Source organism: Perca flavescens, chromosome 1 (genome assembly GCF_004354835.1).
Source record: "Perca flavescens isolate YP-PL-M2 chromosome 1, PFLA_1.0, whole genome shotgun sequence".
NCBI classification, from domain to species: domain Eukaryota; kingdom Metazoa; phylum Chordata; class Actinopteri; order Perciformes; family Percidae; genus Perca; species Perca flavescens.
This window is the reverse complement of record NC_041331.1, coordinates 25,942,874-25,956,682: the sequence shown is the minus strand read 5'-3', so window position 1 is coordinate 25,956,682 and position 13,809 is coordinate 25,942,874. Positions and strand designations below refer to the sequence as shown.

At 37.7% G+C, this 13,809-nt stretch overlaps 2 protein-coding genes across 3 annotated transcripts; both read right to left on the bottom strand.

Annotated features, from left to right (window-relative positions):
• Window positions 1–798: 798 nt before the first annotated feature.
• On the bottom strand, window positions 799–5,354 carry drc4 (dynein regulatory complex subunit 4). Its single transcript, XM_028581208.1, has 11 exons — window positions 5,096–5,354; window positions 4,720–4,815; window positions 3,380–3,577; window positions 3,055–3,255; window positions 2,883–2,937; window positions 2,593–2,795; window positions 2,116–2,271; window positions 1,856–1,936; window positions 1,342–1,551; window positions 1,187–1,252; window positions 799–1,079 (listed from the first exon to the last, which is right to left on the bottom strand). The coding sequence occupies exons 1-11, from the start codon at window positions 5,096–5,098 to the stop codon at window positions 966–968; spliced, it is 1,383 nt and encodes a 460-aa protein (XP_028437009.1). The 5' UTR covers window positions 5,099–5,354; the 3' UTR covers window positions 799–965.
• Window positions 5,355–7,221: 1,867 nt separating this feature from the next.
• On the bottom strand, window positions 7,222–13,368 carry LOC114566169 (transcription factor E2F4). 2 transcript variants are annotated; one of them, XM_028594563.1, is made up of 10 exons: window positions 13,111–13,368; window positions 12,508–12,673; window positions 11,821–11,930; window positions 11,553–11,711; window positions 11,215–11,258; window positions 9,422–9,486; window positions 9,007–9,316; window positions 8,285–8,326; window positions 7,543–7,587; window positions 7,222–7,453 (listed from the first exon to the last, which is right to left on the bottom strand). In XM_028594563.1, exons 2-10 carry the CDS (start codon window positions 12,667–12,669, stop codon window positions 7,338–7,340), a joined length of 1,053 nt encoding a protein of 350 aa, XP_028450364.1. In that variant the 5' UTR covers window positions 12,670–12,673; window positions 13,111–13,368; the 3' UTR covers window positions 7,222–7,337. The 2 variants fall into 2 exon arrangements, with proteins under 2 accessions (XP_028450364.1, XP_028450286.1); XM_028594485.1 differs by having other exon boundaries at window positions 12,508–12,670.
• Window positions 13,369–13,809: the final 441 nt, after the last annotated feature.

Sequence of the window (13,809 nt, the reverse complement as noted above, 5' to 3'; positions counted from 1 at the left end):
GAGCAGCCCATTTTCTGATTGTTTGTTGCTAAATTGACTGAGTTGTCTGCACTTAATATCTGTTGAGATTAACAGAAATGCAATCAAATCTCCCTTCAAAAGCCAAACACAGTAACTACATATTTGGTCCAAATTCAGCTAAGACCAGAATCTGTTTTTTTAATTTAAAAAACTATTACGCGCAAAGGAAGCACATTTGCAGTAACCACAATAAAGATCAGAGACCAAAAACAGCTCAACTAGTCCTGTAAAGCTACTGTAACTAACTTGGCGGAGTATCAGTTACTGCCATCTCAGTGTCTGAGTCTTAAATTAAGCTTCTTTTAAATCACATATTTAAATGCATTTCATTCTAGATTAATTTATTATCGCAATTTCAATATAAATCTTAATAATATATGGACAGACACACAGCAATACTAAAATACATTGCATCTCTATGAACAATTTACGAAAGGATAAAAGAAAAAAATAAATTTTCCATAAAGACTACTTTCTTAAACAAACTAGTTCAAATGCAGTGAAGTGTCACATTTTGTTTGTAGATACGGTTTTCCTTGAAGATTAGCTTTAGTTATTGTGTTTGGTCAATGACAATGATTTTAAGGGGTCTGTTACGCAGTTTGCCGGTCTATCTGAGAACTTCAAACCTTTTATTATTATTATTTTTTTATTCACTACTTCTGCAGTTACTTACTTTTGCCTTTGGAGGGCAGCGTGAATCAATCATGATGAACCTTAAAGTCTAAATTCCCATTTTCACATAATTATAAAATGCCAAATAAAAAGATTACGAGATTAAAAGCAATATTTCATGTTGTTATTTTTGTGTTAGCGAACATCGACATCTGTATAAAAGGAAAATATGAGAAACGTGTCAGATTCTAATGAGATAAGATGCAAACAAAATGAGTCTTTGGATTCATTGCTTCTCATTTTGGGGCAAACCCAAGATCCGAGTGTTGTTACAGAATTTTCCCAGCAAGACTGCTCTCAAAGGGCTTTACGAAAAGCTCCTCCACAGGGACACCAGAAGCCCTTTGCTTTGCTTCGTAGGTCAGCAGCAAATCCTTACGGGCCTGCAGGATACACACAAGTATAAATATCATTACAAAAATGTATTAAACACCATCATTAGTTAAACAAATGCATGACAGCACTTTCAGGAAGTAAACAAACTACTAACCTGGGCGATCTGAGCTTTTTTATACTGCAAGTTCTTGATGGATATATTACTGGAGTCAAGATTTTCCTACAAGCAAAAAAAAAATTTTTTTTATGTTCTTGTACTAACAGTAGGGCAACGTGCGTAACATACACACTATTTTAAAGATAATTTACCTCAATTTTGTTAGTGATCCCATCAAGAGCAGTTTGGTCCATGTTTAAGGCAGAAAGCACAGAGAAAAGCTGAGCCTGCGTCTTCTCCAGGACGTCTGTCAGGTCCTTCACCTTCCTTTCCAGCAGCGTGCTCTTCAAACCTGCTTTATGCTGTACCTTCTGAATATTCTGAGTGAACGTCGTGTACAGTTCGTCCCTTTCCAGCTGAAGCTGTTTGACATGTGCACGTACACAAAAAACATTCACATAAATACCAACAAGCAGGGCCCAAAATTTCCTTTTCTGTCAACCAGACAAATGGCTAGGGAATGTTCACATTTTACCAGCCACTCAATAGATTACCATTGTTTTCTGGCTGGTGAGTGAAACAAATCTACCAGCCACTTGCATATTTTACCAGCATTTGGCTAGTAGATGGTGCTAATTTTGGACACTGCCAACAAGTACACAAGTATTTGGCTCACATCTAATATTAGAGCAACATCATACAGTGGAACTCAATCTTAGCTTTTACCTTGCTGAATTGCTGTTCCAGTGTCTCGTAGTCCAATTTCAGATCATCCAGCTCCTTTTTTTTTACCCTTTCTTTGGTATCCTGTCAAAAACAGCATCACAAATTGACCTTGTGCCCATGTACAGTATGTTACATGTCAGTTACTAAGACACATGGCACACAAAGCACCAATTAAGTCACTGGTAGCGCCAAATATAAATGCACAAAGTTGCAACAGTTTGAACTCAGTTTAAAACAAATTGACAAACAACACCAACAACCTTTTTAGTTGCGTAGTATTTCATTTTTTTCTCATTTTCAGCACTTTCGTCTACGACTTTTGACAGCAGCTCAGCAAGACTTTTGTTATCCTGCAAAAGACGAACCAGGTCCTTTTCCTTCTCCTTCTGTTTCGTGTTCATCTCTTCAATTTGTGCCTAAGAAAAGCCAATAAAAGATGCCATAGGAAAAAAAACATAACTGGATCAGAACTATTGCTGTAACAATTAGTCAAATAAGTCATTTATTAAGAGAAAATCCCAAACATTATCAGGTTAGACTTTTCTATGTTGTATATTATTTTGAATTGGATAACAAATTGACCATCAATCAAAAAAAGCTATTTAAACACATGGGCATTTTTACCCACTTTATAGACTAAAAAATGTATAAATTTAAAGAAAATAATCAACAGAAGAAAAAATCTGAAATTTCTTTGGTGTCAGTCTGACAAGGATGCCGACTGTGTGCACTTATACCTTGAGTGAATCGCTCATATCCAAATCCTGTTGCATGCGATTAACAAGTGCATGAGCATCACTGAAAGCTTTGTCGTGGTCTTCTATAAGAGTGTTGATGTGGCTGCTCCAATGATCCTCTCTCTCAATGGTCGCATTTTTTCTCATGTTGTCCAGCTCTTGTGGCAGCAACTCCATCTTCTTCTCATACTTGGTTTGGATTTCTACTCCAACAGTGACACAATGGCTCTCATTTAGTTTATGACAGCACAGGGTGTTGAATTCAACTCAAAATGAGATTAGTTCTTTACCTGCGAGTTGCTTCATCCAGATGCTCCTTGTTTTGGTCATTTCTTCATTATGTTTCTGTTAAGATAACAACCAAACTGGGATTTGTAGCATTAATGATTACTGTCTGAGTAAAGAGAAACAATAATTCCACAGATATTTAAGTGTAACAATAAAATAGTGTGTACTACCAACCAGTTCAAGCTCCTTGACAAGGTTTTCATTGTCGAGCTCCTGCATGTCGACCATGATGGCCCTCATGTCCTTTTGAAGCTGAGTCTCTAATTCTTCTTGCTCTTTCTGCACCACCTGAGCGGAGACTAAACCATCTGCTTTCAACTCAGAGATCATGTTCTGGTGCTCACACAGGAGATGCTTCATCTTCTGTTTATACACCTAGTGGGGAAAAATAACCAAATGTGCAATATAAAATAAAATAAATCTGTCCATGTATAATCACAAATGACAAACTACACTGCAGTTTCACTGTGTAGCTACCGAACTTATGTAATAACCTTACTTTGATCTCTACTTGGTGACGCCCCTCTTCCTCTTCACTGTCCTTATCAAAGTTTTTCCGTTCAGCCTTGACCTCTTCCAATTGTCTCTCTGTGATCTCCCAAAAGGTATGGATCTTGTCCCTCTCCAGCTGAAAGTAGTTTCTCTCTTCCCTCTCTCTGTCCAGCTCATCTCGAAGGCGCACAATGTGCTCTTCCAGCTTAAAATACAGAAATATATTTTAGTGTGGGCATATCTGAGCGAAACAACGTAGATGACACTGTAGGTTATTGCCTCATTTAGCCTAAAGGGGCATTCGACCCCATTGTACATGTCAAAGTCCAATTTACCGTTCACAGCGGGCACTACTTGGCCTGTGAAATCAGACATATCGTAGCCCTTTCCCAATTCCCAGTTTGTGCATCCCTGATTCCTCTCTTCGATTCCTCTCCTCACGCCTTAGTCCCGCCCACAGGAGATTAAAGCCAATCAGTCAAGGAAGAGACTTGAGGAGAGACAACAGGTATTTAACAAATGTAAGACATCTTTACCTCGGGGCCATCGTTTAAAAGCAATGTCAATTAAAAATGATGTGCGGCACAGCTGCATCAGCTGTTCGTTGTTTTGTTATATGTAATTTATGATCTCTGTCAGATGAGCAGAACAGTGTTCATGACAATTTCTATATTTACTTTGAATTCAGTTTACAACTGGCATAATGTGATAAGAACGAACGGGGGTCATAGATTTTTATTTCTTGTATTTAACACACGCATAGGCTATTTATATATTTATAATATAGGCCTACAACAACTTCCGGTTCAGCCAGGACCTAAGAGATATCAAATAAGTGAAGTGAGATCCAACCCTAATCTCACATCCCGTATTTGATAGCTCCACGAATTAATGTGACGTAAGGAAAGGATGTCTCATCCATCTAAAACACATTTCCTCTTTTCCTCTCTCCTCCCATGATTTCCTCCGTCTCTCCCGTGCTTCCTCGGTGGGACGGACTAAGAAGCAAGGAAGGGAGGCAAGTGGAGGAGCCGGGGATGCAATTTAAGGGAAGTGAGATGCAGCATAAGAGAAGTGGGATGCACCTTCGGACCCTCCAGGTAGTATAGGCCTATGCATTGTTTTGAGACCTTGACCCATACTAGAACTGAAAGTCAGGATATCTTGACCTCTGCTGCACTGTTTTTAACCATTGTTTAAACCCGTCTTTTGGGAGTCCCCCAGCTGTATGGAAGTGCAAAACCAACTTGCTTTAATGTACAGAAACGTGTCTTTCCTTCTGACATCAAACCAAGCGTTAATAATAATAATAATAATAATAATACAAAAAAACACTTAAGCTCTGACCTGCTCCTTGGACAGCTCCTCCTTGGTAAGGCCATCTATCAGTGTGGGCGTTCTTGCTTTAGCAGGCTTTTTACTTGAGCCTTTGCTTTTGGGAGGCTGGACAAAAGTATAGTAGAAAAGTCAAAATAACAGAAACAAGGTCAAACTATTTCTTACTAGCATCATAGTCTATTTCTTTAACATTGTTGTGGGGGAGTAGCTACAGCTAGCCCCAGTCTGTCTCTAATGAATGTAACGTTAATGATAACACATGAGAAGCACAAAAACTGGGCCTGGGCTAACGGCTAACGTTATTTACTGTACTGTACTGTACTGTCACAGCTTACTATGAACCCACATGGTTTTGATTAATTCATTTAAAAAACGCTTTGCTTACCATCGTATATGTTGCGCAAATAACACGTGTAGACGGGCAACGTTTCGGTAGTTTTGACAAGCTAGCTAGCACACCAGTAAGCACTTAGCCTAGCAAAACTCAGAGAAATCTATCAAGACTAGAGTCTCAAACACGCGTTGCCATAGCAACACAGGACCTGCGAAATATTTTTTTACTAGGATGGGAAAGGCATGTCCCGCCCTACTCTGTATTACTCTGCCTCTGATTGGCTTACCATGACATCCCGCTCCTCCTGCCTACATCCATAGACAGTATATAAACCTAAATCTCATAAATCTAACCTGAATCTCCATGGAATCTAACCAACGCAATCCAGAGCAGCGCTAGCCAATCAGAGGGAGAGTAGGACCAAAGCCGGTCTAAATTCTTTGGTAGGACCTGGTAGGACCAAAGCCGGTCTACTATATTAGAAATTCTTTGGTAGGACCATAGACTGTATGTTATTAGTATGACGGATCCCCATTGCTCGCCCATGCAATATGCATGAGGTGCTCGCCATCCTAGGAAAATAAATTCTGGCCTCCAGGAGGGGGTGATTTGCATCACCACTGACTCCCCAATGAAACACCACAAGGAGGTTTCAATAAAAATCTGTGGTGAAAAACATTTACTCAATTAACCCTATATAACCCTATATACTGTCTATGAACTAACCTTACTGTACATACAATAATTACAATTTTGAGGTTTACTTGAGAGGTTTTGAGGATCTTCTATGTTATGCTATTTTACCCTTTCCCTCCTATTTCAGATATAGGAGGGGGAGGTATATTGTACTTTTTATTTATTTGATATTTTTTTGATCTATCAAATGTTATAATAACCTAATTTAAATACGGTTGGACCTTGGATGACACTGTAACATGTCCTCCCTCCCATTTCATGGAAACCAGTTTTGAGCAAAACTCACTAAACTAGCTACAAAAAGCATTTTTTAATCTTTAAACCTATGTATCTTTTGTTTTGGTATGAGCCAAACACCACTGTCTGCAACAATTTACTGTTGCAGACAGTATTTGTACTGTTGTGTCTTTTGGAGCAGCACTGGCCTATTAACTTTTATATCACATAATAAACATTTAATATCCATGACCATGATCCCCTGATTTATATGATATAGAAAAATGTTACATTAATAAATCATTGGTTTTATCCTACTATAAACTGGCTTTGATGTGCATAGTTGTCAAGGCACACAATTGTCTTCTATTATCTGGTTTGCAGAGAAAATATATGTAGTCTGAGGGTAATAGCCTTACATAAAATAAATTACTAAGATGGAAAATGAAATGAATGTATCCTAAAATACAGATAAATGATGTATAAATATAATTTCACATTAATTTTCCGTATTAAGGTACCTCATGTCCTCATTCTGGTGCTTTGCTTTTTGATGTGTGCATACAGTGGTGAAGTGCTATGCCTATAGGAGGATAAAAACTGTTCAGGACTGCTCTGCAGAGAGGATATGACTCTGTGAGTCTCAGTATACTTAATAGGGGTGGGAATAACCAGAGGCCCCACCATACAATATTATCACGATACTTATGTCACAATATATTAATGCGATTTAAATATATTACGATATTTTTTTTTTCAAATTATTGCCAAGGAGGAAAACTTTGTCAACATCCATTTTATCTAAAAAGATACATTTCTATGTTCATTACACAATTGATTATTTAGGGATTGATTTATTAAATGATTCTTCTAGTACCAAAAAGTTAAATTCTCATGTGCAATTCATAATAATAAAAGATCAGTCCTTGGAGTCGGTGTATGATACAGTATTGCCACAGAAAATATAATTTTTTTATAAATACATACTGTGCTGTATTGATTTTTTTCACCCACCCCCTACTTAATAGCCCCCTTCTAGAATACATATGTACTTGATTTTTTTGGCTATGGTAACGACATGGCTCTAAGAATGCTCCAGACTGAAATATCTCAGGTAATACTGGATGGATTGCCATGACATTTTGTGCAAACAATCATGGTCCCCAGAGGATGAATCCTTATTGTTTTTATTGGACTATATTATATTGAAAGTTTTTTTTTTTTTTACTACTTTGCTTCTCAGTATATGAATGAGGTAGACACAATACTCAAAATAATTCATTTATTATTTGTTATAATCAAATAACTATTTAAAAACAGACAACTATGTACATTTCCAGAGGATTACTTTTAAAGTCCTTAACGCAGTTCAAACACATGGTCAAACATTGAGCACAGGGATGTCAAAGAGGTCACTGAGGCCTTCAGTCTCATCCAGATTGTAGACATATTCACGTTCAGATGGAGGCGGAGATAGACGGAGGAGCGGAGAAAAAACTAAAGAGCAGAGTCAAACGTGATTAATACAAATACCAATACATGATAGATATGAATATATATGAAGCCAGGTAATAAAGTGCAATTACCTTCAGAGGACATTAGCTTTGTGATCAGATCTGCTTTCATTACTTCTATAAAATGAGGAAAAGCATACTTCATACATCCGCAACAATCAAATAAACTGACATCAGTATTTACTTAAAGGACAATTCCAGCGCAAAATGAATCTAGGGGTTAATACCATATGTGTACCCAGTCAACTGTTCTATGGGACGTGTTTTCATGCTAATCGAATGTGTATTTAGCTTGAAACAAGCTAGCGCGACCCGGTGATTAGCTGCTAACGCTACCTTTCGGGGCAGAGGGTAAATCGCTATTTTATACCACTAACAAGGCTCAAAACAGCACCACACTTCCACGGTTACATAATGAGGGTCCCTACATGTAAACCAAAGCATTGAGAACTTTGTAAGTGTACAGACAGTTTATTAAAAAGATAGATTATAAAGACTGTACACTTACAAAGTTCTCAATGCTTCGGTTTACATGTAGGGACCCTCATTATGCTACCGTTGAAGTGTGGTGCAATTTTTAGCCTTGTTACTGGTATAAAATAGCGGTTTACCCTCTTCCCTGCCCCCGAAAGGTAGCGTTAGCAGCTAATCACCGGTTTGCCCTAGTTTGTTTCAAGCTAAATACACATTCGATTAGCATGAAAACATGTCCCATAGAACGGTCGACTGGGTACACATATGTTATTAACCCATAGGTTAATTTTGCGCCAGAATTGTCCTTCAACATTAAGATAAGATACAACAAGGGCCCTACCGTTGTTTGGGTGTAGTAGGTCCCGCAGTTCTTTTGCTAAATCTGTAACACAGATTTTTTTTTTTTTAAACATCATGTAACACCCATATAAAATCCCTCAGCACCAAAAGAAACATGCACAAGGCATAAAAAAAAAATAATTGTGAGCATGCAAGAAATAATCAAGCACATAGAGAAGACCACAGAACCAGCAACCACTGTGATATATAACCGATAAACTGTTATCAGTAAAGGAAGAGCTTGACGTCTGTTGCATATCCTCCTCACTTCATATCAGGAGCACGACACTAAAAGCCAATTTACCAGCAGTAATGTTGTATTGACCGGTTAATCAGTAAATTGTAGGGCTGGGTAGCAAATTCAATACTTTTAGGCAGTTTTAGGTAACTCTACGTTACGCACAGTGACTGATCATGTAGCAGGAGCTGAAAAATAAATAAAAAGATTTGTGCCGTAATGTTGTAATTTCTTTTTGTTTTATAAAACTGGTATCGACAAAGTTTAGGAACCGGTATCAAAGTCACGTTATTGGTATCGGTATCAAAATATTTTTAATGATACCCAGCCCTAACAAATTGTGTTTTTAACTTCACATTTAATCCACTGTTTTTAATTGTTTTAAGATCAATCTGTCAAGGGGTCAAGTTCAAGCTAAAATTGAGCTTTAGGTTTCTATTTCGACAAAAACACACTTCAGAAATTGTACAAACTACAACACTCACATTCAGATGCATCAGTTCTTTGAGCCTTCATACATGATGACCGAAGGAGCTGCCGCATGTCCTCCGTGTCCGTCCGTCTAGATTTGGGGCCGGGTTTGGTATTAGCTGAAGCCTGACATGGGGCGATACTGCTTTCTGTCTCAACTGAAGTGTACATGGCTGGTTTGGCATTCCGTAAAAGTTCTTCTGGCGGCGGGACTGGCAGTACGACAGGAACAGAGCTCACAGAGAGTTTGTTAAGAAGAACGACATCTATCGGTCCATTGATGCTTTTCAGATGGATCTGGTACTTTGCTGGGCTGTTCTGGACCTGAAAGAAGATGTATGCAGTGCATATACTAAAATCATCTCATCTGAATTAAAGAGAGAAAACGAAGTAAAAAATTGCAGTAGGTTCTGGTGGTACAGGACTTACAGCTTTGGGAATAGGAACATCTAGCTGTGTGCCAGATGGTGCTCGTACCGCCAAGAGATTATGGCCTGGAGAAAGAAGTGAGTAGATATCCTTTCAAATGACAATAATTCAATCTGGTCTTATATATTAAAAGTAAGAAGAAATGTTAGTGGTTCTTTTTGCCCCATGCTAAACAAACCAAATGCCATCATGAACTTATACAGCTGTTGATATTAGTCACTGTTTCTCAAACTGTGGTACAAGTGCCACTGGTGGTACACAAGCTCCCTCTAATGGTGTGTGTATATATATATATATATATATATATATATATATATATATATATATATATATATATATATATATATATATATATATATATATATATATATATATATATACACACTATAGAAATACCGGTACTACAAAATGTTCAATAATAGTGAATATGATCAGTTAAAAGTAATTTAAAGTAAGTGTTTGTTTAAGTGTCATATTTTTTGTTTCAATATCAGCTTGCTACAGAGTGCGCATACAGCCATCATTAGTCACAAGCGGTGATGGCAAGATAGTAAGCAGAGGTAAAATAAATGGTTCAAAAACACTGCAGTTGTGGCTTCAAACAGGAACTATTAGGAAGAGAAGTGTGGATGAGGAAGAGAATATTTTGGGCAGCCCTGTTGAAACTATAGTGGACGAGCACAAGTGTTATAATCTCTACTTAAGCAGCAGCGGAGAAGTCTCCACAGCACCTGCTAGCAGCAAATGATGCAAAACAGTAAGGAGATAGGACCCGAGTTTGGAGTTTTGATTCAGTTAGAGCGGGACGGAGGAAGTAAAGTTACAGCGTGGCTGTGAACAATAAATATTGTTTTTAGGAATAAACCTGCCTCCTGCATGACCTGTCCGTAGCTGAATAGGGTAGGCCTATTAGGGCTGGTCGATAGGGAGAAAAATCAGATATCACGATATTCTTGACCAAATACCTCGATATCGATATTGCAGCGATATTCTAGGGTTGACAATTGGTGCTCTAACAAAATATCTTCACACTTAGATTTTAGATAAATAATCATCAGTAATGTGGACATAATGTCTTAAGTGAGGAAAAGGCAAATAATACAACAGCTAGAACAGTCTGGTAAGTTACATCACTTTACTGTAATGCAGCCTTTAAAACCAGGAAAAGACAACACTTATGTCATATCACGATATGACGATATCCAAAATCTAAGTATATCTAGTCTCATATTACGATATCGATAGAATATTGATATATTGCCCAGCACTAAGGCCTATGCTACTCTAGTTTAATGTGGACCATAATGGTGGTACTTTGAGAACCTAATATTTAAGTGGTATGTGGTGTTAAAAGTTTGAGAAACAATGGTCTAGGAAAATACACTGAATCCACATAAGATCAATTCTACAATAATTTAGAAAATTCAACATCTTACCTTTTCAGAGGTTAAAACTGTCCCAACACATTTTTCAATACTGCAGAAAAGTCAACAAGGAATAATAGTTTTTAACCCAGATTTATCTCATGAGTATTTCATGAAAGTCCCCATTGTCTACGTTTTGGTGTATATTTAGATTTAAAACGGTTGGAATATAATGTTTTTTTACAGATACATCAATCAGTGCAACCCAACAGCAGCAAAGATGAGGAAGGAAGAAATGTGCAGAGGAGCTATTCGTCAAAAAGCAGGGCTCGGATGTGTACATCGCTCTACTGACTCTCACTGCCTCTCTACTTGGATTTTCAAAAATATGCTGACACAAAAATGTACACAAGAGTAACTGTAACTTACCACTGAAGCAGTTGCAGATGTCTTCATGATTCACATAGGTCAGAGTTGATTTGAGTTAAGGTTCAACTTTATTCAACTTATTGGGTAAGTTTGAGGAGAGACCACAAGGATGCTGTCAGTGTGTCAGAAAGTAGCAGGCCTGCATTACAGATATGTTCATTATAAATGATTATGCCAAAGAAAGTACAGCATTTGTGTCATAAAGGAATACAAAATCTGAATAAATATACTAAAAATGCTGTCCGACATCTCATGCAATTGTTACTTTTAAAGCAGAAAAAAAAAAAAAGAAAAAATACATTTCTGCACTCCTTGCTATGTTTTTGTGAAAAGGATATTCGCTGCAGTCTTCTGTTGTGTTCCTAATGCTTTGTTCAACCCAGAATTTCTGCTGGTCTAACATACATTCCTTCTGCTCCAAGTCCTCCAGCTCACACTTCAACGCCATCAGTCTGTTGCTCAACCCATGGTGTGCATTTTCTTCTGGCAGTGTACCCCTTATTTAGAAAAAGCACATGTATTATTTTGTAAATCATATTTTGCACCACACTCTTAACCCACAAGCACATTAAAATGCATGCAGACAAGACAGGGTTAAGGACTTACTTCCACTTTACAGTGCTCTTGGAGATTTTTGCGATTAGACCAACACCCTCCAGCACATTCGTGATGTCATAGATTCGCCTTTTCTGTCCAACAGCCAGGACACTGATAGCCTAAAAAGGACACAAAAGGCCCATTCAGTCTCCTTAGCCTCATCCTATAAAAAAATTTGTTTCATAAATGTCTATAATCTGGGTGTCTCAGTGTCTAATTCCGAACCCTGCTTTCAATAATAACAATAATAATTAAGCACTTAAACTGTAGCACTCAACATACTTTTCTTGTCTTGAAGATGCACCTACAATGTTGATCACATTTTGTTTCTATGGAGGTTGACTGCACTTATTGACAGTCACTTCTCAGAAAAACAGCTTCTACTAAATGAATGAAATATAATGCAATGTTTACGGTCTTCACTGGAGTGGAATGCGAAATGAAAACCCGAGAGCTAACAAAGCTAGATCTATTCTAAACCAACTTTTTTTTTTTTTTTTTTTTTTTTTTTTTTTCATTTGGTTACAGTACAACTGCACAGGTATCAACAGTCACACATTTCTGCCAAAACATAATAAAATAATACAAAAGTCACAACAGTCTAGAAGAAATCAAAAAAGTGTAATTTTATTTGTCAAAATATGATAAACATTTCCAGTGATGGGATCAGTGTTGTACTGGTCTCGGCTCCCTTACCTGTTTGAGGTCCAGCACACCGCCATCAGCTTGTTGTAACATGCTGACAAACCTCGTGGTGAGCATATGAAGGCTCCTCAGACTCCTTTGGTATTTGGGGTTCTGCTGGTCTGGCGTGGCGGTCACTTCGTCTGGACTATTTGGGCTACGTTCAGGATCCATTCTGCTGGATGGGAGAGGAAAACCAATCAACCCGGGAGCCTCCCTGCGAGCTGTGTTGTTTGAATCAGCTGCAGAGAAACCGCTTCAGACTACCGGAAAGATTTTTACTTCGAAATAAAATATTGTTTCTTGTATGAGCCCTCGTCCTTTTGTAAGTTTCATATGGCTTTGAATACATACTGTGAAAGAGAAAATGGAGTAGAAAACATAGTCACGTTCGTTTCGTCTCTACACGGCTTGTTTCTCAATGGCGCAGATTTATTATGAAAAGTGTGTAACGTTACTCCGGAAGCCCTACATTTTGTGTATCTCGTACGTTACCAAGTGTTTCATTTGTAGAACTTTTGGTTGTTCTAAAGAACGTCAATGCATGCATACAAACAGACGGTCTACATGACCTCGGCGCAGAGCGTGAAAACTACGAGAATAAACGGCGTTTACCTGGATCGTTTTCAGGACCAGCGTTAATGTTACAAAGAGTTGCTGTTGACGATGCTAAGCTAACGTTAACAGTCCGGAAGACGACAACCGATAGTATTTTAACTTGAGAAACAAGTTTTGGCGTGCAGGTACATTTATCCACAGTTTAATTCCAATCTAAAGCCAATATTTATGGCAATGTCCCAAATTTACGCATAGTCCAGCACCACTAGCTATTGTGTTAGGCGCGGAATCTTTTCCGGTAGCTGTATATACTGTACTGTACCTGCCTTCACAATAAAAGTCCGAACGTTTGACCAAACACAATAAAATTATCTCGCTAAAAGTATGAAAAACGTTTAAAAGGGCACCCTGTAAGATATATGAACTTATTTTTTTGATTTAATATGTATTCATTACAGTAGGCTTTAAAACCAGTCTAATAACATTCAGAAGTTAATTTGCTATAATTGTTCTGTTTTCAGAGATTTTGCAAAAAACATGCCACCAGGGTTTATTGGGGCCCCATGGCAGGCAGTTTTCTGGGGCAGGGGCCTGCTCAAGTGAAAGTCCTTCTGAAGAACAAACATTTTTGTGCTGTTTTTTTTAAACTAATATTAGGAACTGTATTAATTTCTCTGTTTGTATCTTTTTAAATTATTTTAAAGTAGTTTCTTTTCATTTGTGTTTCCATGTTTTTTCTGCTCTTTTTCTGGTAAA

Bases quoted from the DNA above. Each gene is read 5' to 3' on its own strand.
- drc4 (XM_028581208.1), bottom strand. The intron at 2,938-3,054 runs GTTGGTAGTACA...TTATCTTAACAG, and splicing joins TTGTCAAGGAGCTTGAACTG to AAACATAATGAAGAAATGAC. The intron at 2,272-2,592 runs GTATAAGTGCAC...GGCTTTTCTTAG, and splicing joins ATATGAGCGATTCACTCAAG to GCACAAATTGAAGAGATGAA.
- LOC114566169 (XM_028594563.1), bottom strand. From the start codon at position 12,669: ATGGATCCTGAACGTAGCCCAAATAGTCCAGACGAAGTGACCGCCACG. The intron at 11,712-11,820 runs GTAAGTCCTTAA...TTTCTAAATAAG, and splicing joins AAGAGCACTGTAAAGTGGAA to GGGTACACTGCCAGAAGAAA. The intron at 7,454-7,542 runs GTAATTGCACTT...TCTGCTCTTTAG, and splicing joins AAAGCTAATGTCCTCTGAAG to TTTTTTCTCCGCTCCTCCGT.